The sequence below is a fragment of the Talpa europaea genome (genome assembly GCF_964194135.1).
Source record: "Talpa europaea genome assembly, chromosome: 4".
NCBI classification, from domain to species: domain Eukaryota; kingdom Metazoa; phylum Chordata; class Mammalia; order Eulipotyphla; family Talpidae; genus Talpa; species Talpa europaea.
In genome coordinates this window covers 107,981,026-108,008,460 of record NC_140070.1, presented here as the reverse complement: position 1 = coordinate 108,008,460, position 27,435 = coordinate 107,981,026, and the positions used below count along the sequence as shown (strand labels likewise).

General features: G+C 48.4%; 1 protein-coding gene across 1 annotated transcript; it reads right to left on the bottom strand.

Annotated features, from left to right (window-relative positions):
* On the bottom strand, window positions 1-27,111 carry TMEM44 (transmembrane protein 44; the record flags this gene model as incomplete). The annotated part of the gene is made up of 11 exons (XM_084232051.1): window positions 1-111; window positions 2,511-2,543; window positions 10,539-10,697; window positions 16,303-16,407; window positions 17,932-18,072; window positions 19,495-19,665; window positions 21,365-21,451; window positions 21,616-21,775; window positions 22,787-22,884; window positions 24,375-24,501; window positions 26,975-27,111. 11 exons carry the CDS (start codon window positions 27,109-27,111, stop codon window positions 1-3), a joined length of 1,329 nt encoding a protein of 442 aa, XP_084088177.1.
* Between the last annotated feature and the right edge of the window lie 324 nt (window positions 27,112-27,435).

Below are 27,435 nucleotides of genomic sequence, written 5' to 3'. Positions count from 1 at the left end.
CTACTCATCGGAAGGCAAGTCCACTGACCTCATAGAGAATCTGTGCACCTGGGATCTGAGCATCTCTATGTTGTTTTTGTTCACTTCAAGGTTTACATCTTCAGGGTCCCACTGTGGAGAAAAGACATAAATGGTATCTTGAAGGAAAAGACCTTCCCAATCTCTTCCAATACCTCATCCCAAACAGCTCCTAACCTGGTTCACATGACCCAGGTACTTACAGAGAAGGAGAAACAAGTGATGACAGGTGAACTAGGCCTGTGATTTTCACGCCTGGTGGGGCAAGCCTAACTAAATCAAGGAATTAATGGACAGCTACCCTGAACAGCCCCACTGCCCTTCCCACCTTCTTTCCCCCTGTTTTCACCAAGTCCTCTAGTGAAACTAAGTCATGTTCCTTTTATTCTGGGCACCTCCATGGCTAACTCATTCCTGGATCAGGCAAAAACAACCCACATTTTATGGCCCAAGCAAGTACCCCCTCTTCTAGGATGTCTACTCCGACTGCTATTTGCCCATTGAGCTCTCACCCCCTCTCTCTCTGTACTGCATATACCACTCAGTTTCAGCTGGCAAGGACAATGCTACCCTTTCTGGGCATGCGCCTTGTCCTCTTAGGTAGATGGTGAGCTCTGTAAGGCAGGATGCCAGTCTGCCCTTGCCCTTCACATGGTGTTTCCTCTAAACCGCAGGTTCGCAGACATGTCAAAAACAAGTAAAGCCTCACTTGGAGTGGTGATGACTGCTAGTGATTATTTAATCATTTTGACTCAGTAAGTATGGGAACTGAAATTAGCAGGGGTAGGAGTAAAAGGTTAAAAGAAGAAGTGGACACATGAGCATTGATGAAGCTGTTTCCAAAGTTTTATTGCTCAAATATGATGGATGAGAAAGAACTTCACACCTGGCCAAGAGCATGGGAATTTTTCGTGATCCCAGCCACAGAGGTAGGAGGCGGGAAGGTTCAAGTCTTCCTTCTGCCACTAACTTGCTTCCTCTGTGAGTTTTGGTTTCTCTTTGTGTAAGCTGGGATACTACATAAGCAACTAGTCATACAGTCTCTTTCATTTCAGAGTTCCTGTGACTGATGATTCTGAGTCATACAATCACATTCCACAGTATTAAAAGACCCAGGAAACAACAAAGCAAAGGTCCCTGAGGATGTTTTTCCCCTGGTGAATCTATTTAGACAACGCAAGTAAACAGAGCCAGGCATAGACACGCACTCCAAGAAAAAGGCTCCACTAGCTGCTATACTCAAGCTGAATCACAGAGATCAGCCATTAGAGGTTCTACATAAAGTATTTAGGACTCCCTGAGCCATGAACAAATAATGCCCACATCGAACCAGTGAGAAAGCACAACAGGCATTGCTACTGAAGCAGAACAGGAAGATCTACTGAAATACACTGCTGAGGGGAGCAGCGGGCGAGACAGAAGCGGTCTGCTGCGCCATGTGGGTCAACTCCCTGGCCAGGATGGAATCCATGCTGCAGTGGCTGGCAATAGCTTCATAGTGCTGAGACTTAACCCCTTGAGCCACCAGGGAGGCCCCTCCTCTCTTCTCTGATGATGGACACATGTGCTTCTGATGAATGCTGTTTTCAAGCTGAGGCTGCATTCTACATCATAGTTCTCAGCGTGTGCTCTGGACCAACCACACCAGACGCAATCCAGCTACTCATCAAAATGGCCAATGTGAGGGGTCCACTCTGTTCCCTGTTTGTGCGTTGGAGCCCACAATTTGGCATGTTAAAATCTCCTGAGGTCATTCTCAGCATCCCTTATGTTTCAGAACCACTGCGCTGGCACCCGAAAATGCTTTGTGAGAGTTATTCTTGCTATTCCTGAGCAATTCAGCTGTTAGCAAACAGAAAGAGCTTGCCACTTTGATTGGGTGAGCTCTTTGAAGAGGTTTAAGCCTTTGAAAACATTTAAAATCTCTTTCTTCTGAATTCCAAGGGTGTGTTTTAAAATCTCACTTTAGTAAAAACACTGCTGGAATCCAGACATAAGGAGAATTTGAGCAAATTATGCTCTACTCTTCATCAGCACAACCCTGGGAGATGGAGGCCAGGCATTGTCAGAAAACATGAGTTCGTCTCCCTCCTGGAGGCGAGGGTGGCATGGAGATGGCAGCCAGCTGGCCAGGGTCTCAGGATAATAATGTGGGGACGTGTTTGCCCCATCAACCACTGCACCTACTTCCAGCACCACTATTTGTAGCTGGAAACTATTCTGCTTGGTCATAAAACAAGTTCATGTTCCAAACCATGTTTTTTCCTGGGGTCATGCATCTTCTCTGAGTCCCTCCTGATGGTTTAGGAAAGCATCAGGAGAGCCCAGAAAATTCCCCGATTCTCTTACTTGCCTCTCAGTTTTCACATTCACTTTTTTTCTAAAGGAATTTGGCCTGGACCCAGCTACCCTAGGGGGTCTTACAAAAACAGGAAGTGAAGTCAAGCCACAGGAAGTCCCTTTGGGAACAGAGAGAGCATGATTGTCCATACCTGCTCCGAGTTTAGGGCTTCCCAATACTTCTGCTGCAGAATAAAAAGAGAGATAGAAAAAAGTGTTGGCTTGATTTTACCACCATCACAGAGCAGAGCAGAGCTCAGCGCTAGTCCCTGTCTGCTCTGAGAGCCAGGAGGCAGGCCCTCAGCTGGTCTGGGGGAAAAGGAAAAGCAGACTTCAGCAAGCAGAAAAGCAGGTGCTGCTAGCAGCTACAATTTACTTAAATGTTCAATAGGATAATTGTGATAATTATGAAGGGCTGTTGGTCCTTAGGAAAATTATAATCTATATAGATTTAAAAATTACTATTATTAGAAATTATTGTTATTAAGTATCATAATAAATCCATTTATTAACCACATGGCTGAGATGAGTCAACATAAACCCATAAAATGAAGAAAGAGAAATGCAAATAAAATCTCCACCTTGAAAAAATGGGGTATTTGCTACCAGCCAAGATGCCAATTTTCATCAGCCTTTACTGCACAGTTGGTGACACTCCAAGCCTCAAATATGTCTGAGTCAGAGTTTTGAAGGGAGGCACCATGGTTTACTCTCTCCTCCGGCACCTCATGCAGTCCTGGGAGACTGTGTTTCTGACACCCATTTATGAATCTGCACATGTCTGTTATATTGATCTATTACTGTCTGTTTAACTGAATAGCTGTCAATCTGAACATCCCATAGGATTTGGGATTATTGTTCTGTTAAAACAAAGCTTACTGTTCAATTCTTTTAAATTTCCATTTTAAATAATTTTTAATTATGTTTTTCAATCATATGCAAAGTAAAAGAATAACTGATACCAGTGGACACATCCTATTTTATTTTCTCTAGCTCCCCAATTGTTTTTACTTGCCAAAGTGTTTTAAAGTAATTTCACCTATAAAAATGTCAGCATTTCGTAGATAAGGACATTAAGCAAAACATTATTATATCTAATAAAATTAGTGATAATATCATAGCATTCATTCTTTAATGACATCCTGTAGAGGGAACATATAATGAGAAAGGGGTGAATCTGGAGAAGACACAAAATTACTAAAAACGATGGTTACACACTATCTACAAAAGTCAGAAATTGTAGATGACAATGTAGGGATTGTCATGGGCAATCTAAAACTGAAGAAGAGCGCCTTCTAGTGGAGACGGGCAGGATTTCTTTTTAAGTTTTAACTTAGTGCTGAGGCTGTGCCTAAGGAGTACAATTAATCCAGATCTTTGTAACTAAGGTCTCTCTCCACCCTCCCCCAAAGTAAAAATAAATATTTTATAGTGTTCTCCACACTTCAAGAGAAAAATACATTTTTTGTAGAAGCTTTTTTTCCAAAAACAAAATAAAGTTTGGAATGAAGGAAGAGAGCTTCTGTGAAAAGTGATTAAATAGTCCTCTGAATACACATACACACACACACACACATACACACACAATCAAATTGTGTTAACGGCTTTTCTCCCTGACTATGGAATAAACATTTCCCTACATACTTAAATTATCTCTAGGACATGATTCTATCACCTCCATGAAGCACAGAATTTAGTATTTCAATCCCCTTTATTTTTAAAAGCGTACTTTTTTGTGAAGCACATTTCTGAAATCAAGAAGCACCCAATGGCCCCTATGGTTGAAAGGGAACTGCTAAGAAAAGGAAATCTTTCCCTGTTAAAGAGTCATAGACCTGGAAATGTAAAGTAAATAACAAGTTTCCTTCCTTAATAAGCATATCTAAACAAGGGCTGGCAGCCTGCTAGGCTGATTGATCTCCCAGGCCATCCTCCAAGATCTGTGTCCTTTCCCTTTTCCTGTGTCAAGAATTTGTATGCTAACTAACCAACTTTATCAACGTAAAGTGGTTCTGTATAAAAGAGACTTGTGTCTCTAGACCAATGCTCAGATCTTATGGACTTACCTAGGTCTGAGACCTCATGCATGAGTGATAAAGCTTCTCCTGGCCTCACCATTTCTGAAGTACCACTTGTTCTTCCCCTGCCTGGGTAAAAGGCTAGAATTTATTTCTGCAACATGGTGTCTTCCCCATGGTTCCTGAAGACTTTGAAGTGTGTCTCAGCTATTGAAGAAAGGTCACTTCCCAGGCTTACATTCTAGACAAGGGGAGATGGCTGGGCCTTTACAGACCATTTGGCCAACTCCTTCCTCTTACATTTGGGGAGAAGGGACTTCCCCAGGTTTGGGGAGGTGAGATGGTGCTGGGGCTTGGGGCCACATACAATGTTATTTTTATTTCTTCTGATAAAATTTTGACATTGGCCAGGTACACACTGGCTAAGGGTCCCTCCTGGATTTCATGGGTTCATTTCCTTTTCACTAGGTGGTCCCTGAGTGACTTTTAAAAATCACAGTGTATGCTTGAGGAGCTCATCCTTTTAAGAACCTCCTTATTTTTACTTACACATATTTGTAGTCAGTTAATAAGGGTTCTATAGCATTTACTCTGGGTCAAGCACAGTTTCACTCCCCAAGCTTTCTCTCCTCCTCGGTAAAGCCCTAAATCCCTAAGTTGCTCTTCCTTCCCGGATGCTGTGGGGAAATGGAACGTGAGAGGAGAAAATGCATCACTGGCTATGCAGGGCCATATGCCAGAACAAGGCTTTTGCAGCAAAATGCTCCCTAATTATTCATCACTCTGGGTGGTTTAACTACAAAAAAAACTCTCTGTTGAGGTCTGAACAGGCCAGTCATGAATGGGTGAGTAAGAGAAAGGTTCTGACCCACATGGATGTGTTAGGGGGAAAAGGATGTCCTAAAGCTAATTCCATACAGGCTATGTGGACTCCACCCCCACCCCAGGCCAAAGCCAAAGACACTGGGAACTCCAAATCCCATCACCACCAAAGGGAAGGTGGCTGGGACCTGAGGGTGGGGTTAAGCAGCCAGGTTGGTATAAGGCCAGACACGTGGGCTTTGGAGGGTCCCCCATTTTGGCTCTCCGCCAGCTCGCAGCGTCTGGCCAGGGTTGAGAGTGCCTTTGGGTTTCCAGGTCAGCGGATCGGGTAGGACGCATTAAAGACTTTATTTCCCTATTTTCTCCCTGAGTTGTACGTTTTCCTTATTTCCTTTTCTCTTGTAAATAAACCTTTTATTAACCTTTTGTGTGTGTCTGTAGTAGAGTATTAATAAGTCACTTTTAAGCACGCGGGTGAGGACCCACAGCCAGGCAACCTGTTCAATATCAGGGCTGCCCTATAACAGATGTTTGCTTTATGAAGATGACACAGCATCACTTCAGGATCGCCCCCAGGTCAAGATGGAGATGCCACAGTGTTAAAACACTGAGCATCCAGTGAAATAAGTCAAAAGGAAAAAAAAAAAATCAGATATCACTTATAGGATGACTATAGTGAAACCAAACAAAGGACAGGAAAAAAAAAGACTAAACTTGTATACAACTATAGATCTGATGATAAAAGCAAGGAAGGGGGAAGAAAAGGGGTCAAAACAGGATTGGAAGAGCACAAGGGACCATGGTGACGGTTCACGGATGACATGGCGGTGAGATATTTACAGTGACTACACCTGAGGGGAGAAATCAAATACTGTACAAAAATGAACAACAGGGCCCCTCTTGTGGTGCAGGCTGTTGAGCACAGCGCTGTGAAGCTGTCCGCAGCCTCTGCAGTGTGGGTTCGATCCCAGCCGGCCGGGGACATTCTCACAGGATGCAGTGGACCTCTCCTGTCTCACCCGCTGCTCCCCTCAGCAGTGTGTTTCAGTCAATCTGCCTGTTCTGCTCCCCACTCTGTCTCTGGTGAATCCTCTCATCCTCCCGCACATCTGGTCTGTGCCCCAGTTCTTGTGTAAAATAAATAAAAAATTCTTAATTAAAAAAAAAGAAAGAAGTGAACAATGTAAGAAAATTTTAAAAATTAATAAAAAAATAAGTTGTTCCCAATGTAAAAAAGAAATAAACAAACAACAATAAAAAAACAAATGCTGAGCAGTGGAGACTGGATTGAGCAGCTCTGAACTACAGTCAGAAGGAGGTACAAATGGGGCCTCCCCGGTGGCGCAGCGGTTGAGCACTAGGTTGCGAAGCTGCCCGCAGCCTCTGCAGCACTGGTTCGATCCCCTGCTGCTCCCCGGCCACCAGAGGAGGGCCCCACATGGTGCGCAGACCTCTCCTGCCGCCCGCTGCTCCCCTCAGCAGTGTACTTCGGTCCCTCTGCCTGCTCTGCTCCCTGCTCTGGCTCTGGTGAATTCTCTCACCCTCCCGCGCTTCTGACTGTACCCAGTGCATGTATAAATAAATAAATAAATAAATAAATAAATAAATAAATAAATAAATAAATCTTTAACAAAAAAAAGAAAGAGGTACAAATGTAACAGGGTGGTCCCCAGGAAAGGGGGAGGTTCCAGGTTTCCTGCCCTACCCAAGGGAGGGTGGAGCTGAGCAGGGAGAGAAGAAGCTGCAGAGGAGACTGAGGAAGGAAGCAGGATGGAGCCAGGAGACCTGAAGGAAGCACATGGAGCCTAGAGACACCTGAAGAAACTGCACTTGCCTTTTGGTGGTGAATTGGGTGACACAGATGTGGGTGAGACTCGTGGGGAGGTGTCAGTGGCAGCTTTTATCTTGATGTTGATTTTGCTCTTTTCCTTCCGGGCTTGTCTGGTTGTTTCTGACCCTTTTCTGTGGCTCCCCACTGGAAGATGCTTTAGACTTGTGGCAGGCTTTGGGACCCTGCTCTGGGCCAATCCCATTTGGATGGAGTTTTACCCATGGGGACGGGTAACTTTGGGTACTTGATTTAGAAACTAGATTCTTTGCCTTTCCTGTATTGTTTCCTAATTGTATTGAAGTTCCTTCCCATTAAAGTCTCATGTTTTATGTTAATGTAGAGGATGGCAGAACCCTATATAGAATAGGCAGGTTTGCGGGGTTTGGGCTGCTCCTCTCCCTGCCCTGTAACACAAATACCACGTACAGGTACAATTCCAAAGAGCCACCATGGGAAAGGCCTTGCAACTGTTCCTGATTTGGAAAGAAATTTTGCTATTCAAATGGTGCTCTGAAGAACTGAAGACGTGGTCTAGGGGAGGTCGGGAAGTGGGTATGATCAAGTTTGGGTCAGGAATAGGGCTGCCAGATAAAACACAACACACCCAGTGAAATCTGAATTTCAGGTAACAATGCTGTCGTGTATGTTTATCTCAAATTCAGCTTTAACTGGGTGTCCTGTACTTTTTGCACTCTAAATTAAGCAACCCTGCTAAAGGCTTCCTGGAGGAAGCAGGATTTAGCCAGGGCCTGGAACGGCAAGAGGAAAGGACGGAGATAAGCAAAGGAACCCAGAGAAGGGAAAGCTGAGTGTGCAGAGAAGAACCTGGAGTGCTGGCCCAGCCAGGGTGGGGCGGTAGACGTCCTGGAGACCAGGCTAAGGGTTTGGATTTCAGCTGTGAGCAGCAGGGACCCACAGAAGGCCTTGGCCATGGGCTGGACTTGAGTGTTGGGAAGCCCCTGAGTAGGACAGCAATGAAGGAGAGGAAGGTAGGAGCTCAGGCAGGAGCGCCTATGTGGGTCCCTGTGGGTGGAATAAGGTTTTCCCTCGATTCTGGGCAGTGAGAGTGAAAATGCTTCTTCTGGCGACTGAGGAGGCCAGAGGAGGCGGAACTGCTGTGCTCTCAAATATGTGAACACCTTTGCCGGTGGTTAGACCTTTTGTTTTCCTGAGGGAATTCTTTCTACTTCTAATAATTGACTCAGTATAATTAATCCACCCACCTCCTCCAAAGACCACCATTTGTCCTCAAGCATTTTTCTTTCAAATTCCCACCCTCAGAAAATGTTTGCAGAATGAGTGACCAAAGAGCAAGGTGAAGTGAGATGCACCTGCCGGCTTTTGCTCCTATCTGCCATACGTGCACACAAATCTTTAAGGACTATTGACTGCAGAATAGGCTCTCAAGTACACACTATTCACCACTCAGAGGCCACTGCAGGCTGGAAGGCCTGTGGGTGAATTTTCATTTCCTTCTTTACATTTTCCAAGTTTTCTACAATAAACAATTATTAGATTTAAGACCAGAAAATATATATTAGCAGAAGGTCCCAGGATCACATCCCTGAAAGAAGCTACCTGTCTCCTGCTCATGTACTAAACAATCTGTGCTTGGAGCTTTATGGTACTGTGTGACCCGTTCATGTGTATTTTTAGTAAAATTCTAAGTTATTTCTTCAGAGGTCTCAGTCGTTTTGTGACTAGTAGTTAACATATGTATGAGGGATGAGGCAGGAGGACTGTGCTGGGGATTGGCAGGGTGGGTCTTGGAGAGGGTGGGCTGGGGCAGCTGAACTTCTAAAAACAAATTCCTTTCAATATAGACAAAAGCATTCATTTCCATTTGCCTAATTGAAGAGTGTGACTCTGTCTCTTTGGAATTTACATAGTTAAAAAAAAAAGTCTAAAAGGAGAGCTAAAGGAGTGGGAGAAGAACAGGACTGGAAGGCAGAGAAATGGCTCAAACCAGTCACAGAGAAATTTGACCTCCACTGAGGGTGGGTGATGAAAGCTTCCCTTGTTTCCACAGAGGGAACATCGCTTCCTGCTCTTTCCAGCTCCTCCTGACCACCGTCCCTCTCCTCACCAGACACACTCTGGCCAGGCTCATTCTGTTCCCTTAGGCCTCTGCCAAGCCTGCTGACTCCAGGCTACCAAGCACCTCAGGCATCCTACAAATTCAGAAACCAGATCCAAGACATGCGCGGCCTAGAATGACACATGAACCTGAGCGTCCTCAGTCTAGTGCAGAATTTCTCAGGCCAAAGCCAGCTCTGGGCTCCCAGCTGTGTTCCAGGATCCCGGGAGAGAGAGAGATGAAGGTGGCCCAGGTGCTACTCCTAAAGGCTCAGGCACAGGCTGGAGGGGCACAGCCCCACAGGTCACCAGGCTACACTGCCAACAGTAGAAGTTGTGTAAGAGACAGATGCTCTGGGCACCCAGGAGTAGGAGCCATTCATTTCTGCTATGTGTATATGGGTGGTGGTGGAGTCATGTCACACAGCAGGTGGCATCTGGGTAGGATTCTAACACATGGAAATTGGGCCAGAGAAACCCGCAGGAGGAGAGACCAGAGACCTGGGACGGGGTACAGTTCACAGTCATAGTGAACAGATGAAGGCATGAGGCAGGTGGAGGTGTAAAGGGTCAGGACATCATCCTAAAGACCCTGGATTTTGTCCCAAAGCAATGGCTCTGAATCTTTCAGGTTTCAGGGTCCCCTATGAGCTCACTAAGTTTGAGGAACTGACTCAGGACATGACTAATTGATTATTTTGCCCAATAAGGTCATGAAAATCAAACCCAAAAACCAAGTACCAGCTACCACCAACAATTACCATCTTCTCACCAAAGGATATTTAACTACCATGATAATAGGGGAACACAGCCCAGAATGAAGAACACCCCCCCACCCCCACCAAGGAGAGTCGATACCCTCCTGCTGACACCATGTTCAGAGAGACAAAAGGAAACTTCCTGGTCGAGGGGGCTAAGGGACCCAAGTAACAGCCCAGCTCAGGCCTGAGACTTACACTCTCAGGTGTGGGATCTGAAATGTGACAGATCCAAAATTTTAAATAAGGCAAGGTTTATGAAAGGGCCAGGAATGGTGCCCATGAAGGGAGTGGGGGCCCATGTATGGTCCCCACCCCTTCAGCATAACAGGCTGTAGCTGGTGCTCCTTTTGGGGGTGGAGGAATGCCTCCACGGGCAAATAGGTTTGGGAAACACTGAGACGCTTAAAGTGTTTTTATCATCATTTGTGCATTTTTTTCTACAAGACTTGACCGTGATTCTTCACACTGCAATATGCAGTATTTCCCTGACTAATCTGACGGTGAAAACCTTTTGTCAGCATGATGCAGAATGGGAAACTCCTGGGGCCAGCTGCCAGAGTCCTGCAGGTGCTGATCCATTATTTAGCAGGCGGGAGGGTGGCATGTACAGAGACAGCAGACAGGCAGCTGCGCAAGAGCACCCAAGCACCCGCCGCAGACATAAGCGTGTACCTCGAGGTCGGAGTTGATGGAGGAGGCCTCGGAATCACTGCTGGAAGACACACGGGCCCGGATGACCTGAACCGGAGGGTATGAGGGGGGCTCCTGCAGGGGCGCGTCTCCAGAACTCATCTGTCCGTCGCCAGGCAGCCTGGTGGCACTGCATCCTGCCTGCAAGGTGTGTGAGAAAGGGCAGGTGGGGACACTTGGGTTTATTGATTTGTGACTTGTCAAAATATACACATAGCCCATATTCCTAAGGTACATGAGGGTGTAGAAAGCAATGTCTACCTTACTCTCATCTCCCAGCCAGCCAGCTCCCCCAGAGAGCCAGCAGGTACCCAGTTTCTGCGTATCCTTCCAGATATCCCTTGCATATATGATCAAATACATGTGACAGACAAAGAGCAGGCTCTACACTCTCATGCATCTTGCTTGTTTTCACTTAACAATATGTTTTAGAGATCTCTATCAGGTGGTTTTTTCTTTAGGGGGGGTAGCATTTCTGTAGGTGCTGGAAAGCTACTTAGCCAGTCCCCCACTGATGGACATTTAAGGACATTTAAGCTATTTCCAATCTCTTGCTTCTATAATATCTCTTGCAATAACTTATGTTGCATATCTGAGATTCCTGGGTATTTAAAGGATACATTCCTAGAAGTGCGACTGCTGGGTCCATGAGTATGGGCATTTGCAGTTTGGATAGCAGTTGCCAAAAGTGCACTCCCGACAGGCTTCACCAACTCACACCCACCAGCAACATATGAAAGGGGGGGGGGCCTCCCTGGTGGTGCAAGACACAACCTATGAAGCTATCCACAGCCACTGCAGCATGAGTTTGATCCCGAACCAGGGAGCTGACCCACATGGCGCAGCAGACCTCTCTTGTCTCGCCCACTGCTCCCCTCAGCAGTGTATTTCAGTCAATCTGCCTGTTCTATTCCCTACTCTGTCTCTGGTGAATCCTCTCACCGCCCCCCCCCCAACTCTGGCCTGTACCCTAGCTCTTGTATTTATAAACAAATAAATCTTAAAAAAAAAAAAAAAAGGGCCTCCCCGGTGGTGCAGCGGTTGAGCGCTGGGCTGCGAAGCTGCCCGCAGCCTCTGCAGCGCAGGTTCGATCCCCGGCTGCTCCCCAACCACCAGAGGAGGGTCCCACATGGCGCGCAGAACTCTCCTGCCGCCCGCTGCTCCCCTCAGCAGTGTACTTCGGTCCTTCTGCCTGCTCTGCTCCCCGCTCTGGCTCTGGTGAATTCTCTCACCCTCCCGTGCTTCTGACTTTACCCAGTGCTTGTATAAATAAATAAATAAATCTTTTAAAAAAAGAAAGAAAGTGAGTTGGGAAGATTTTAAGAGAAGCAGAGAGTTGTGAGAGCATCCATCCATCCATCCTCCCTCCCTCCCAGGGCTCATGGGAGGCTTCCTCAGAGTTTCTCAACCTCCCTCAACCAGGGTTTCACACCAGACAGGATTTGGGTCATTCTATAGACACACCACAGGGGAACAACCTGCCTTCTGACCTGCATCTTCCACCAAGTAACCATGTGATCCTGGCAAGAAATGAATCCTCCCTGCGTCTCCACTTCTTGATCTAGGGAAGGAGATGTTGATCCCTGCCTTGGCTCCTTTTAAGGGGTGTCACAGGGCTCAGCTGTAAATGCCCTGGACACATGAGAAGAACAGCTACTCTACTGAACCCCAAATCACATGGGACTCCAGCCCTGGATGGGTTAAAAGTACACAGTCAACAGGATAGGTGGGGGGAAATCCAGCTTTCTGGAAGCAGCAGGAAACCCAGGTGAGGACCCTTGCTGCTGGCCTGAGAAGGTTACTGGAGCAGAAACCTGAGGGAGGCCCCTGGGAGAGAACCCTATGGGTAGGAAGTAAGGTGCAGAGGCCTCCCAGGCAACAGGGATGCTCAATTTTAGAAATTCCCAGGATCTGGTCAAACCTGAGTCAAAAGATAAAAAGGAGCACTCAGTGCTCCAAGCTGAGGCTAAGGCTGTTGATCCCCGTGCTTGCCCTGCCCTCCGCTCCTCAACTAATCGCAACCCAGGCCGCCTCTCCAGGAAACTCTCTCCTAGAATGAGTGTTCGGAATGGTCCCCTGGGAAGACAAGTGACCATCCGGTGGCTCCTGTCACCCACTTCTGGGTGACTGTCCAACAGGACATACATCAGTGGCCACAGGGTACCTGCATCACACAGCCTTGCCCATGGGGAGATTCTCACAAATAAAGGAAAAATTCACTAACCAAGCAGGTACAAAATGGCAGCATGGAATGTGTGTTCACTTTAGTTTGAAACCTATTTCTGTGCTTTTGCAACTACAGGATCTCAGGAAAGTGACTTAAGTCTCACTACAGTTTAATTTAAAATAATAACAAAGTTATTAGCTATTAATACATAATAATGGAAATAATAATAACATTCATCTCCCAGGGTTATGAGAATTTGTGTTAATAATTTTAAAAAGTGGCCATTTATCAAATGTTTACTTGGTGCCAGCCATTACATCAAGCAAGAAGCAATACAGCACAGCAGCTAAGGGCTTTATCTACCCGGGAGATAAAGGTCTGAATTCTGGTTCTACCACTGAAAACTGTGATCTTGAGCAAGTTTCTTAACCTCTCTGAGCCCAGTTTCCTTATCAGTAAAATGAGGATAATAACCATAGGGGTTGGCTGTGAAGCTTAAACAAGAGTTAATCTATGTAAAACACTGAAAACAGAACTTGAGCCCCAATAAGCAGTATGGAAATGTTGTCTGTGACTGTTTACTCAGACAAGGCAAGCAGTTAGCCCTCTGGCAAAGAAGGCAAGCAGTTAGCCCTCAACAAGCACTGAGGCAAGCAGGTAGCCCTCAATAAGCATTCTGCTCTTTGAAGGAGGCTCTAGCGCTGAGGAGGTGCCAGGCTCCCTGCTGGGAGCTGTCTCAGCACTAACTCTCGCCCTCTGGTGGATGAAGAAGGAAGAGGCTGAGAGGAAGTATTGATATTGCTCAAAAAATGTGCAGACAGAAGAAAGTAAAGTAGAAACACACTCTTCTTTCATGGAGTCTGCTCCCTAGCAGGAATCCACGTAAGAGTCACATACTGGTAAGGCTAAAGTGAATGTACTACTGCACTTATTGTTAGAAGTTGCATGATTTTAAAATGTCTACTGCCGGGCGGCCTCCCCGGTGGTGCAGCGGTTGAGTGCTGGGTTGCGAAGCTGCCCGCGGCCTCTGTGGCGCCGGTTCGATCCCCGGCTGCTCCCCTGCCACCGGAGGAGGGTCCCACATGGCGCGCAGACCTCTCCTGCCGCCCACTGCTCCTCTCAGCAGTGTACCTCGGTCCTTCTGCCTGCTCTGCTCCCCGCTCTGGCTCTGGTGAAGTCTCTCACCCTCCTGCGCTTCTGACTGTACCCAGTGCTTGTATAAACAAAACAAACAAACAAACAAATAAATAAATTAAAAAAACCATGCCTCTATAAATAAATAAATAAATAAATAAATAAATAAAAGTTTAAAAAAAAAAAATAAAATGTCTACTGCCAAGCTTTGACCAGATGCTGCCATTTTCCTGAGCTTTTCCAGGGCTCCCCACCCACCCTCCAAATAGAAGAAGGGATTAATGGCTAAAGTGGGCTCTTAATTGCGAAAGCATGCCCTGAAACTTTCTAAATCCCATTTATGTCACACACAGGGTTATTTGCACCAAGGAACAACAACATAAAGTAAAACCTACTTTTCAGGCCCAAACTCTCTCTGCAGCTCAGCAAGGCCACCACCACTGAACTCAGTATTCCAGACACACTTTATTGAGAGCCCTGTCATGATCCCCAGGGTGTGGGCAAACAAGATAGAAGAGACAAAATCTATATCCGGGCAGGAGGCAGACAACCAAGAAAATTGAGATAGTGACTAGTGCTTTGCAGGGCATTTAAAAAGGCATTAGGAAGTAATAGGAGGGCCTCCCTGCTGGTGCAAGGTATTAAGACACAGCCTATGAAGCTGTCCACAGCCACTGCAGCACGAGTTCGATTCCCCGGCAGGGAGCTACCCACTTGGTGCAGCAGACCTCTCCTGTCTCACCCACTGTTCCCCTCAGCTATGTATTTTAGTACATCTGTTTGTCCTGCTCCCCACTCTCTCTGGTGAATCCTCTCACCCCCCACACCTGTGGCCTGTACCCCAGTTCTTGTATGCATAAATAAAATAAATCTTAAAAAAAAAAGAAGTAATAGTGTTATGGGGCAACCCTGATATAAAAACAGGGGTTGCCTCATAATAATAGGATGGGGGTGGGTGGAGGCTACTTTTGAATGGGTGGTCAGGAAGTTCTTTGGTAAAGGTGATATTTACCTGACATTTGAAAATCAAGGGAGAAAGTCATGTAAGATAATCAAGAGGAAGAACATCTAAGCAAAGGAATGGAGAGAAATCCCACAGCCAGGGGACTGAACAGAGCAAGAGAATACTCCTATACTGCAGGGAATAATCACACGCTGGGCTGGGCTTCATGGGTCTTGGAAGTCTGTGTATGGAGTTTAGATTTATTCTGCCCCAAATGGGGGAAGCCAGAGGAGTGCTTTAGACCAAGGGGGTAAGGTGTAATTTACATTTGTAAGAAACCCTCCTGTCTGCTCCCTGCATATGGAGGAGGGACAAGAACAGTGTCAGAGAAGAAAACCCTTAGGAGGCTGCTGGATCTATTGTAAAAGCAGTATTTATAAGACTTGCAAATGGATGGACAGGCATGGGCCTATAGTGAGGGAGAAAGAGGAATTTGGGGCTTGACCAGCTGCACAGATAGTGGTGTCCTTTACTAAGACAAGGACCCTGGGGGAGAGAAGCTGGATGGATGTGGAAATCCAGAATTTCCTTTTTGACCTCGAATGCGAGATGCCCTTGGCAGCCAGGTAGCCAAGACCAGAACCCAGGGGACAAGGGAAGATGGAGACAGACATTGGGAAAATCTGCAAGAGGTACGTAGGGTTTTGGGTCTATGGGACTGAGAATATACCAAGAGAAGAGGGCCTCCTATGGCAGAGCAGGGGGGATTCCAGCTTTAAAGTTAAGCTTATCAGGAGAGCCTGCAGGAGGGATGGGGGAAGAGGGCCTATGACAGTGGGAGTGCGAGAAATTAGAATAAGCTAGTGGCAAGATGAGCTGAATACAATCAGGACTGAATGACCCCGGGATGTTCCAACTTGGAGATCACTAGTAACCTTCACAGGAACCGTCTTAGCAGGATAGTGAAATCATCTTTCTCCCTCTTCAATCCATCTTTCTGAGGATCCTCGAGTGCGGGTCAGAACCCTGGAAGTCATCTGGTGCCCTCAGACTTCTTCACCCCTATATCTTCACCCCTTCCCCCAGGATCTCCTCCCAACTCCCTCCACTCCATCTCTTGCTTTGGCCTTGGATTAGGCCATGACACCTCTTTCCTGGGCTTACAAAGGTTCCTTACTGGCCACCTTGCTTCTAGCCTCCTCTTTTCCAGTCCACTCACTCCCCAATACCGCCTGAATGGTAGCTTTCAAATGCACATCTAATCCCAAAGGCTCCTGGACTTCCATTTGCCTCAGGATGAGATGAGACTCTGCAGTATGATAATTTGTCTCCTCACCACCCTTTCATTTCCTGAACTCTCCTCCATCTGCCCTATCCTCCTTTGGAGAACATTTTTTTCCTCCTTCATCCTGCCCATTCTGTAGCTAAAGTGCCACCTCCTCCAGGAAGCCCTCTCTGATTGCTCCCATTCTGACAACCAGCTGTGACCTAAGACCACTCACCTGCTGCACAGGTTCAATTGTCAGCTCCATGTAGCGACTGATGGCTGCCATTGTCCTGAGTGGCTTGCAGTGTGGTAGTGTGGTGAGAGGCACCCAATCTGAATTCTTTCAAGTGAAGACAGGGAAACAGAAAGAGGGATACTTAAAGTCAGAAGATATTTCTAAAAATATGGTCCCACTTTCTTCAAAAGGATCTTTAAAGTAGTTTGTTTTTTTATGGAATATATCATTTTTTTTGCTTCCTATAAGCTGTCTTTTATCTCTCTTTGAATACACAGTGGTTCAGTGTTTCCCACTTTGCTGCACAGTGGAATCATCTGGGACCTTAAAAAAAAAATGAAGCGAAACAACTGATGTTTGGCCCTCACCCCTCAGACATCCTAAGATTGAATATAGGATGTGACCTGGGTACTGGAAAGTTTAAAAGCCCCCCAGTATGGCAAAGTTCGGGAAACACTGCAGTAGGTGCTAGATAAATGCTTTTATGCCTTAGAAGCACCCAGTGGACTTACTGAAACATAGATTTCCAGACCTCTCCCTCAGTTTCTGATTTGGCAGATCTGGGTAGAGCCCTAGAGTTTGCCTTTCTGACAAGTTCCCAGGCAATGCTGACCCAGGGACCACACTTTGAGGGCCCTTCTGTAAAGGGCCACAGGCTGAAGTCATTGCAAAGGTCTCTACTTCTTCCTTCAGAACACAAACACACAGAGCTCTCTAAGAATTTTAGTGAAAGGAATGAATGAGTAATGGAACAAAAATGACCTCCCTTTAGGTCCTTCATAGGATCTTGACTCTGGTTCAAGCACCATACCAACACTTTAACCTTATAGTCAGATGACCTCAGATTATACTGTTGAACTAGAACATTCGGAGGAGTAGTATTCCCTTTCATTGGTCCAAATGTCTCAGCCAGTGGTTCTGACCCAGGTAATAGGCAAGATTTTTTTTCTGAAAAATTATCTTAGAAAAGATGGATCTGCTTTATGTTCAAGTCTTTACAAACACTCTTGTATTATGAAGCATTTTTTCATTATTTGGACCCAGGGACTTTTGACAAAGACGAAGCACCTCAGAGAAGTTCTGGCTACTTCTAGAAGTTGCCCGATTAAATCAACAAAGGAAGGAGCGAGTTCTCTCAAAATGTGTTCTTGCTGGTAGTACAACATAATTGTAGATGGTGGGTGCTGCTATAAACAATACTTTCAAAGATCAGCTTTTTGGCATTGTCAACTACAAAAAACACAGTGTTGGTGATGATGATGTGGATGTCAGACATGCATACAAAAGTGGGAATACGTGTTTTTATGAAATACAAGGGCAAAACTTAAGATATTTCTAAATTAATATGTTAATTTATGTAGTATATGAATTTAAATATTTATATGAGCAGGTAAATTAATAAATAGCACAGTGGACATTTGATTAAATATACATTGTTAAAAATGAAGTTTTTAAGTGATCAAAAAAAGTTTTAAAAAATGCTGTAATTGTTAAGTGGAGAGTTCTGTTTATTCAGGGCGCCTTAGCAGGGACTCCAGAATTCCCAAGCCTGCCTTGGCAAGGTTCCCCCTCTGCCCACCCAGAATGCAAACACGGCCGGACAGCGATTCACCAGCCAAGGAGACTTGCCTCATTGCTCGCCTCGGGATGTTCTTCCTCTTTCTCTGCACATGTCAAAAGGGCTTGAGTGTCAGGGCTCTCTCTGGCTTCGGAGGTAAAGCCCAAGGTCCGCCTCGCTTTGCTCTTCATCACCCAGGAAAGGAGAATGATCTGAGAGGTGGAGTTAAGGTTCAAGGAAGCAGAGCACTTCAGCCACCAGTGCTGCCTCCCCAGTGTGCCCCCCCACCCCATGTGCTCTCCCCAAGTGGCCCCAGGGAACAGGCCCGAGCTCCCTGGAAGGCAGGACCAGGTCTGCCACTCTAGCTCCTCTCCCCACCCAGGACCCAGCACCCAGCAAGAGCCCATCTCTAACAACCACTTTGTAAATTTGTCCCTCAAAGAATCCTTTTCTTCAAAAAATTCACATCTTTTGATGTTTTGTTTAACATCTTCCCTAAAGGGCTTGGTTTACAGGGACAGTACATGTGGTGGGTTAGTGTCCCCCCAAATTCATTTCCACCTGGAAGCTCGAATGTGACCTTCTTTAGAAAGAAGTTTTTGCTGACATAATTAGTTTGCTGATGTAAATTGCTAATATGATTAATTAAGAGGTGGTAGCAGCAGATTAGAAAAGACCCTAAACCCTATGTCTGGAGGAGGGGGACACACCAGGAGACACAAAGGGAGGAAGACCCTGTGGAGTCAGAGACAGAGATTAAAATAATGCAGCCACAAAGCAAGGAACACCAGGAGCCAAGGAAGCCAGCAGAGGCAAGCAAAGGCTTCCCCCTGGAGCCTAGGAGGAAGCGTGGCTCTGCCTGGATTTGGGACTTCCAGCTTCCAGGATGGTGAAAGGATACATATCTATTGTTTAAAGCATCAAGTCTCCTATAATTTGTTATGACAGCACTAGTTAACTCATACAGTACATGAGAACTTCATAGTTCTGAACTATTTAGCTAGAGCCGTAGGGTGTTTTTACACACATACCAGCACAGCAAAGCCATCACCCACTGCCCTATCACCACCCACAGACTCTCTGAGCTTAATTTGTCCTTGAGGCTGCAGTGCCAAGGTTCCTGGGGTGTGAGCACTTCAGGCCAAGAGCCCTGCCTGGGGAGCCAGGAGAGTGCTCATGGTCAATGACCAAGGGCAGCCCAGGTCAGATTTTCACTCTGCTTCTCCACCTGGGCTCCAGACAGAACAGGCAAGATTGCCCCTGTGTGGCAGGTCAGTTGGCAGAGCCCCATCCCCCCTTGTGAGAATGGCAAGCAGAGATGAAGACAGTCGGCTCCCAGCAGGGTGGGGACTCTTCCGGGCAGAAGCAGGACAGACATAGGAAACTGGGTCTCTGACCCCAGGACCAGGACCCTCCACACCCCTCTCTGCTGTTTCACAGAGCTCCAGCCAAGAGATAGGTCTTTGTATTAAGAAAAAACCCCACAAACACAAAATTGCAAATTGTCTGCCCCAGGCTTCAAACCACCTACCTCCCTGTTGGCTGGGGCAGAGTTTTATCTAGCAAAAGGTCCAAGAACATGGTAGGGCAGGGAGAAGATGAGGCACAGGACTTCTCTGGGCCTGGGTGGATACGGCAAGGTCCAGCGCAGCACGGCCGAGGGAGGTCAGGAACCAGGGTGTGGCCCGAAGCAGGTACTCAGGGCGCTGGTCATGGGCCACGATGGCCGAGGCGTAGAGGAGGCCAGCCAGGGCTGACAGGAGTCGGGTCCACAGGTGGATGGCGGGAAATGCCTTACCCTGGCACTGGGCAGACAGCAGGGGGCTGGGTTGGAAGGAACACTGCACCCCCAACTCCCGCGGAGCTGATTGTAAGACCCAGGCCCTGGCTGCACAGCAGGTTCATGGGAAAACCCTCTACCCATGGCCCTGGGGAGCTGCTTCTGTTGGGCTTCCAGCTTTTGCTCAAGCACTTCTTTTGCCTCATGGATTCCTGTTCATCCCTGGCTTACCCTCAACTCTGCAAAACTCCCCTGACCACCTCCACCTGGATATATGACTTCTGGCTCCAGTACTTTGAGATAATACACTTCTGTTGTGGAAGTTTGTGGTATTTTGCTACGGCAGCCTGAGAAAATGAGGACCGTGGTCAGGGCACTGAGCCAGTTCCTTTGGAAGTCTGCTGACATGGCTTTCCAGCCCTCACACCAGCCTAGAGACCCATTCCAGGGTGGCTGAATGGAGCGCCGTGCTCCCTCACCTCTCCCTTCACCTGGTTAGGACACCTTTGCCAATGAGGTTTCTGGTTGCAAAGCACAGGCTGTGGCTTCCCACCTGCCTCTCCCAGGGCTACTCTCTTGGGATGGCTATTCAATGACTCTCAGGCAAGTCATTGTTATTAGACTAAATGATGTGCCCGTAACATTCCTGTGTTAGCTCACATCACTGTTCCCTCAGCGAGGCCCTCACATCACCAGGACTCCTTGCTTTTCTGCCTCAGTGTCTTTCCCTTTCCCTCTTCTCTGCCTTCTGAGATCCCACCTGCCCGCCGTCAACCTGAGGCCTCCACTGGCACCCCTCAGTCAGGCAGTGTGAACAGTGCTCACCCTGCTCATTTGAACAGTGTAGGAGTCTTCGCTCTGTCTTCCAAAACAACAAACATTTGAGTCTATCTTTCTTGGAGCTTTAAAATATGCTACTTGAGGGCCTCCCCGGTGGCGCAGCGGTTAAGCGCTGGGTTGCGAAGCTGCCCGCGGCCTCTGCAGCGCCGGTTCGATCCCCGGCTGCTCCCCAGCCACCAGAGGAGGGTCCCACATGGCGCGCAGACCTCTCCTGCCGCCCGCTGCTCCCCTCAGCAGTGTACTTCGGTCCCTCTGCCTGCTCTGCTCCCCGCTCTGGCTCTGGTGAATCCTCTCACCCTCCCGTGCTTCTGACTGTACCCAGTGCTTGTATAAACAAAACAAACAAACAAATAAATAAATAAACATGCCTCTATAAAAAAAATAAATAAAAAATAAAATATGCTACTTGACATGGCTGTGTCTTCCAGGAGACTGTGAGCTCATGCTTGTATCCCCGCAGCCCCCATGACTGGTTAACAAGGAGCTTCCCTCCCCCAGGAGCCTGGATGCCAGTAAGATGCTCTCTATACAAGAACCCAGGGGCTGAGAGTCTATTCTCTAAAACCTTCTCATTCCCTAGCGGGATACTTGTTCAGCCAACACAGGGCTTTTTTTCTGAAAGCCTGCTTTTCATTCGCTAGAAGAAATAGAATACAGTGCCGGGCTCTCTGGCAAGGCTCTAGCAGGCCTCAAAATCTTCCCTGAGCTGGGTAAGTATGTGCACGTACACACACACACACACACACACACACACACACACACACACACACACACGGTAACGCCTCCCACTTCTCCATCCCAAAGACCCAGAGTTTCAAAGATGCTCCCAGATGCCCTAAGACCTGCCATAGTGACCCACAGACCCAGACCCAACCCAGCCTTACGATTCTGGAGAGTGGGGGGATCCGGGAAGCCCAGGAGCCAAGGGCAGCAATGCCACCCAGCAGATAGCCAAGGATTTCTGTATTATCCTGCAGGAACAGAAGATACACTCAGCACCCTGAGGAGACTGCTCATGTGCCCATACCAGCCTTTTCTGCTTTTAGTGGGTTCCTTGAAATAATGCAAGGTCTCACGCTATTGGGGCCCTGGGAACCATATACCCCCAAACCTCCTCCAGTCTGCTCAGCCTCACCTGCAGCAGGATTCCCAGAAGCCTCCGCTGTGGCCCACGGATGGGGCTTGAAGCCTTCGGAACACCAACCCAGACAGCCCAGCCTGGACCCAGGCTCAGTGGCAGGGCCAGAGCAAACACACCAGTCCTGAGCCTCCTCCTCCTCTTCCTCTCCTGGCAGCTGGTCCCTGTAACAGACACCAGCATGGACATGGCTCCTGGATCTAGAACTCGACAGACAGCTGAGTGGGGAGAAATGGTGCTGACCCCAGCCTTGTTGCCAGATGGATGCCCAGATGCCTCATATCCTTCAAGGCTCTGTGGTCATGCCACATCTTTGGAGTTTTCCTCCCACTTCTCTCTGGGTCATGCTAACCTGTCCCCCCACAAATCCCTGCTCCTGGCTCTGTTCTTCCCAGGTCCTCTCACAGCCTTTTATGTTTCAAAGCAGGAGTGACACTATTCTTTACCACATGTATCTGTACATACAGCACCGTCTCCATTAGACTGGAACTCCCGAGGACAGGCACTCTGCCCTGGCAGTTTCTCTAATTGCCACCGTCTGGCGGAGCTTGGCATCTGTGCATCCGTGAGTGGACATGTTTGTGACAGGGCGCCAAAACTGTGAGCAGATGAGGAGAGCCTCCCCTCCTGGAGACAGATGTTCCTCTGAATAATCTAATGAGAACATTCTCCACTGGGCAGCATCGAGCAGGTGAGGGCACCTCCTATCACCCCAGTGACGCAAGCATTCCCTCTTTGGACAAGACATTACTCTCCCTTCTCAGGAACGCCAGCCCCCCATCCTCAGGGCTGCTCATGCCACCTCCAGCCCCCTCTGGCCTGTGGTAGCCTCCATTCCTGGCATCCATTTCAGTAAGTTACGAGATTGTCACTGTTTGTACCCCAAAGCCAGGCCCCAACCCTCCTCCGGGCTGTGGCCGTGCTGTTCTTTTCACCTTGAACGCCCTTTCCTGCCCCTTCTCTGCCACCTGCCACCCTCTCCCTGCCTCTGTTCCCCAAAGTGCATCTTGGGCTCCTCTCTAGCAGCTGGAACTATGGTTTCGAGGCCTGTCTCCCTCATCTGAGGTCAGGGAGCTCCTTCACCCATGGAGCCTGGGTGTGAGAGGCGTAGGTGCTCAGCACCAATGAATGAGTGGATGAACGAAGACAGGAACAGAAAGTCACCCACTCACCAGAATGAGAACTGGATTTGGAGCCGCAGACTGGGAAGAGAATGAACACAAAGTTCACCAAGTCAACCGCTGCTAGGTAGGCACCAGTGAAAACCTGGGAGAAAAAGGAATAATAGAGGCTCAGTGTTCAAACATCTTTCAGCAACCGATGTACCTTTCATCCTGGCTCCTCTTCCACACATGTTCCTCTGACATGGTGCTTCCAGGGATACCTCCCAACCTCCAGAAAGATGGTTACCATCTCCATCTGACTGATAAGAAGATGGGGTGCTGCTATGACCAATGCTGGGGTACAGCTGCCCCTCCTGGGGACAGGATAAGAACCAGTCCTCAGTGTCCCCTGCAGGCTCCCCCCAGCACAGTGTAATCGCTGCTTTGGCCCAGCCACTGAACTTCTCTGCGCCTCAGTTTCCTCCTCTGAAAACTGCCTTCTTCGATATGAAGCACATCACAGGCACCAACATGTGCAAAGTCCTGAGAGTGCATCTGGGGGAAGTAAGATGCACTTACCTGTAAGCACACTGCTGTGGGAGCAGAGTTAGTGGTGAGGAGTGTGCATTCTGGTGCTTGGATCCTGGCACTGCTACTTACTAGAGGATAACCTTACAGACGTTACCTAACCTCTCTCTGTCTCAGTTTCCAGAGTTGTGAAACAGAGAATGAGAATACCCATGTCATAGGATGTGAGGATTAGCTGAGTTACTACTTGCAAAGCCCTTAGTGCCACGTAGCTAAGTATTAAATAAACATCAGCATGACTGACCTGAGCTGGGCCTCATTGCATCCTATCAGCTAATGAGACTGGGCACCTGAAATGAAAGGGACTTGTTTCTGAGACAACACTGCTAAAAGCAGGGACTAGATCTCTCCAAACCTGCATCCCAATCACTCAGTCACCCTCCTTCGTGTTTACTTTGGTGGCACAAAGCCATGACTAGCTCCATCAGGTGCCCTGAAATGGGGCCTAGCAAGTTTTCCTTGGGACATGTGTGTTGAGATAGGCCTCTTCGAGGCAGGTTTGCCTCAGAGCATTGGCTCCAGGAAAACTGGAAACTGCTTCTTAGTCTCTCCAGTATCCACCTTCCCAGCTAGGAAAAGAATTCAAATACCCTGCATGAGCTGGCGCTGGCCCCAGGTTTTAAAACCAAGAACAACCACTACTATTTATTGAGCATCTACTGTGTGATGTTTAAGTGATGGGGACAATGGAGTAAATACAAATTCTTGTCCTTCTGGAGGTGGCATCCCAGTGTTAGTATTCTAAACATAATAAGTAAATAAAGTAGAGGTATTTAGGGGTAAACTCTGGGGAAAAAACAGAACAGGAGGAGAGGATCTAGAGCACCTACGGGAGAGGCTTGTAAACAGGTCACTTTTAAGCAGAGACTTGAAGGAGGTGATCTGTGCACCCCATGGTTATGGTGCAAGAGCAGGACTGGGACAGAAAGACCTGCAGAGGCCACAGCCCAATGTGAAACACTCTCTCATAGTAAAGGAGTGAGGCAGAAGCCACTATGACTGCGGTAGGGAAAGGGTGGCCAGGCCTGGCCTGGCCTGAGCTTGTCGCCTGTGGGATCCATGCACCTGGATGGTGAGCTGTTTGGCCAGAATTGCCCCAACTGCATCACACAGACTGGTCAGGAGGCAGCACGCAGCGCACAGTGCCGACTGGTCCCGTCCGGAATTCTTCACACATCTCAGATACAGAAGCCTGTGGAGACAGACAGGGCGTAGGCACCACAGGGGAGTTGTGAGTTTGGGGCACCAGATCTGGTGTCTAAAAACAGCAATTGTGATATTCAGCAGGTGTTTGGGATCTCAGTTTATAGCTGGGAAAAGAAAGACTCGAAAGACTCTTGAGCCTCTGGTCAATTTGCCCAAGGCAGGAGCCAGGCCCCATGAAACCTGGGAATGCCCACCTCTCTAATAAGTGGAATTTCTGCCTGCTAATCTGGCCGACTCCAGTTCATGACCCACCACTTAGTGCTGACAAACCAGCTGTCAGGTTTTATTTCTTGAGAGGAAACAGGAGGGTTATAAAAGTAACCTAATCACTGCAGTCAACTGCAACAGCTAATTGACTAAATTTAGAAGGCAACTTGCATCTTTGAGATTAAAGTGAACCCTTTCTCATCCATTCATGCTATGGGGTGGCCTGGTTTGTGCCAACTGAAATCCAAGTTGATTTCATTTGGATGCATGCTCTCTACATAAGGGGAGAGCAAAGCTCCCAGAAGATGCCTTGGCACTTTGGCTTGACCTCCATAGTATCCCCCACTGCTGGCTTCTCGCCCCCACACACCCAGGAACTAGTGCAGAAAGGGAAGCCAGGCTGGAAGGAGCCAGAGCTCTTTGTGTCTGCACCATTGATGGGATCTCAGAAGCGATGACTCTTCCCTGCTTCATTTCTATGGGGAAACAGTGGCACAATTTCAGCCCTGGTCAGGTCCTTTAACCACAGTATAGTACTCATTTCATGTCAGCTGGTTCTAGGTGTCAGCCCTGGATTAGTGGGTGAGGATGGAAGGATACTGGGTTCCCAAACACTCCCTGGCCTGCCAGATAAAGCCCAAAGTCCACGTTGGGAACAGCAAACTTTGACTTGGGGCTTAGGCTCCTTAAGCTGATTCAAGGCTTAACAGTAAAGACTCTAAATTAGAAACTCTCTGATTTGGAGCCAGATTAGACATGATTTATTTCAGTCCTCCCATTTGAGGGAGAACTTACGGTGGCCTATCAGGCCTATGGTGATAAGGTAAGTAAATGGCAAGCCTTCTGGACTCATGAACGTATGGAGGCTTTGCTGTGTATCCTGTGTCCTTCAACCACTTTCCCAACTCTTAATAAGTACTCATTAAACTTATTTCAGAGCCAGGGATCCCAGGCTGCCCTCACCTAACCCTCATGCAACTCAGAGAAGATGTTTTCCCCAAAGTCCAAGAGGCTCAGGGTGACAAAGTCCTGAAAACAAACGGGTGTGTGAGATCAGGTGAAAAAACAGAGGCTTTGCTCTTAGACTGACCACTGTGGATTACTTAACCTCTCCTTAGTAGCCAGGCCAGTAATGCCCACCTCAGAGGGTAGCTGTGAGAACACACACCCAGGGCCCTTAGTTTCCACCCTCTGAGTTGGAAGTTTAAGCCTCACACCTGCTCTTTTCCAAAAGGATGGGGCTTCTGTTCTTTCCAGTCACCAGGGCCAGTGATCTACCCTCTTGGAACCCAGGGGCTTCCTCACCTAAAGGGGATGAACAGTCCCTGCCCCATGGGTTGCAGCACATCTTATAAGAGCCAGTGAGACACTAGGCCACCGTAAATGTTCCGTGTCTTTTAATTCATACACCACTGACTGGTTAATGGACTGCAGAATCTGTGACAATACCAAAAGCCTAAAAGGAATGTCATTTGGACCATCTGAGGTGAGATGGTGCCAGCCTTCCTTGGGTGCTGGTCCCTTCTCCTCTGCCAGGGAATATGTGGGTGGCACCACCCTTTTGAGCTTGGGACTGGGTAGCCAAAGACCTGTAGGCTACCTTTAGGCAGACTTCACCCTTAGAACACAGGTTATAGTGACCACCCAGCCAAAGTGCTCCAGGTGCTGGACAGACCAGGGCAAAGGCTGTGGCCCGGGCCAGATGCTCACCACCCCCTCTTCTCAGCTAAGAGGTTCTGGAGAAATTGAGGCCAGAAACATTCTGAGACTTGTCCAGTGTCTTTGCCTTCTGCCAGGGGTTGGTGGCAGAGCTGGGGCAATACTGCTTAATGAGTGCTTACTAAGAGCTTTATTCCTGGACTCATTTCATCTTCCCATGTCTCCAGTAAGTTTTCCTCCCCAATCACACGAGGAAAACGAGGCCCAAAGGTTTTGCAGCTTGCCCAGCTCACTTGTGTCAACAGGGAAAGGACTCCAGGTCAGGGCCCCGTTCACTGCACCACCCCGCCGCCTCCTGCTGGCTCACAGCCCAGACTCCCTGAGCTCGGGATTCCTAAGGAAGTATCCGACTTCAGTCTGCAGCGAAATGTTAGTTTCAATCCTGGAACTGTGCTGCCCCTACCTGCTGCCTGCTCCCTCTCTGCTCCTTCCCTCCAGGTTTCCAAAAGGGAGTTAGCAGGAGGGTCGAGCCAGTTCCCATTGCGGCAGACCCGGCCCCCACCACCGCGCCACCCAGTCCCGGCCCCCATTACAGCGCGTGGGCGGCGATCCAGCAGGAGGAGGCGCAGATCCACAGGCCGAAGGAGATGCAGACGCGGTGGCGGGCGAAGCAGCGGTCCAGGTAGCCCCAGTCCCAGAGCGCGGGCGCGGGGCTGGGCGCCTCCCCCATGACCCGGGTCGGCTTCGCCCGGCCCAGCGCCGAGCCTCGGCGTGGCCGGGGACCTGAGCGCACGCGGGGCCGGGGTCGCGGGGAGCCCCGGGGCGCGCCCGCCACGAGCCCTCTTCCCCGAGCCGGGCTCCGCGGCGCCCACACCGCAGGCCGAAGAGGGGCGCTCCCAGCTCGGTGCTCTCGGGCGTCGGCTGCGGCGGCTGAGGCACGAGGGAAAAGTTTCCGGGAGTGCGGGCTCCCCACCCCTCGCGCTATTGTCGGGGGTCCGAGGGCGGGAGGCCGCCCCCCAGCGGCGGCAGCGGGAGCAACCTCTGCACAAAGGCT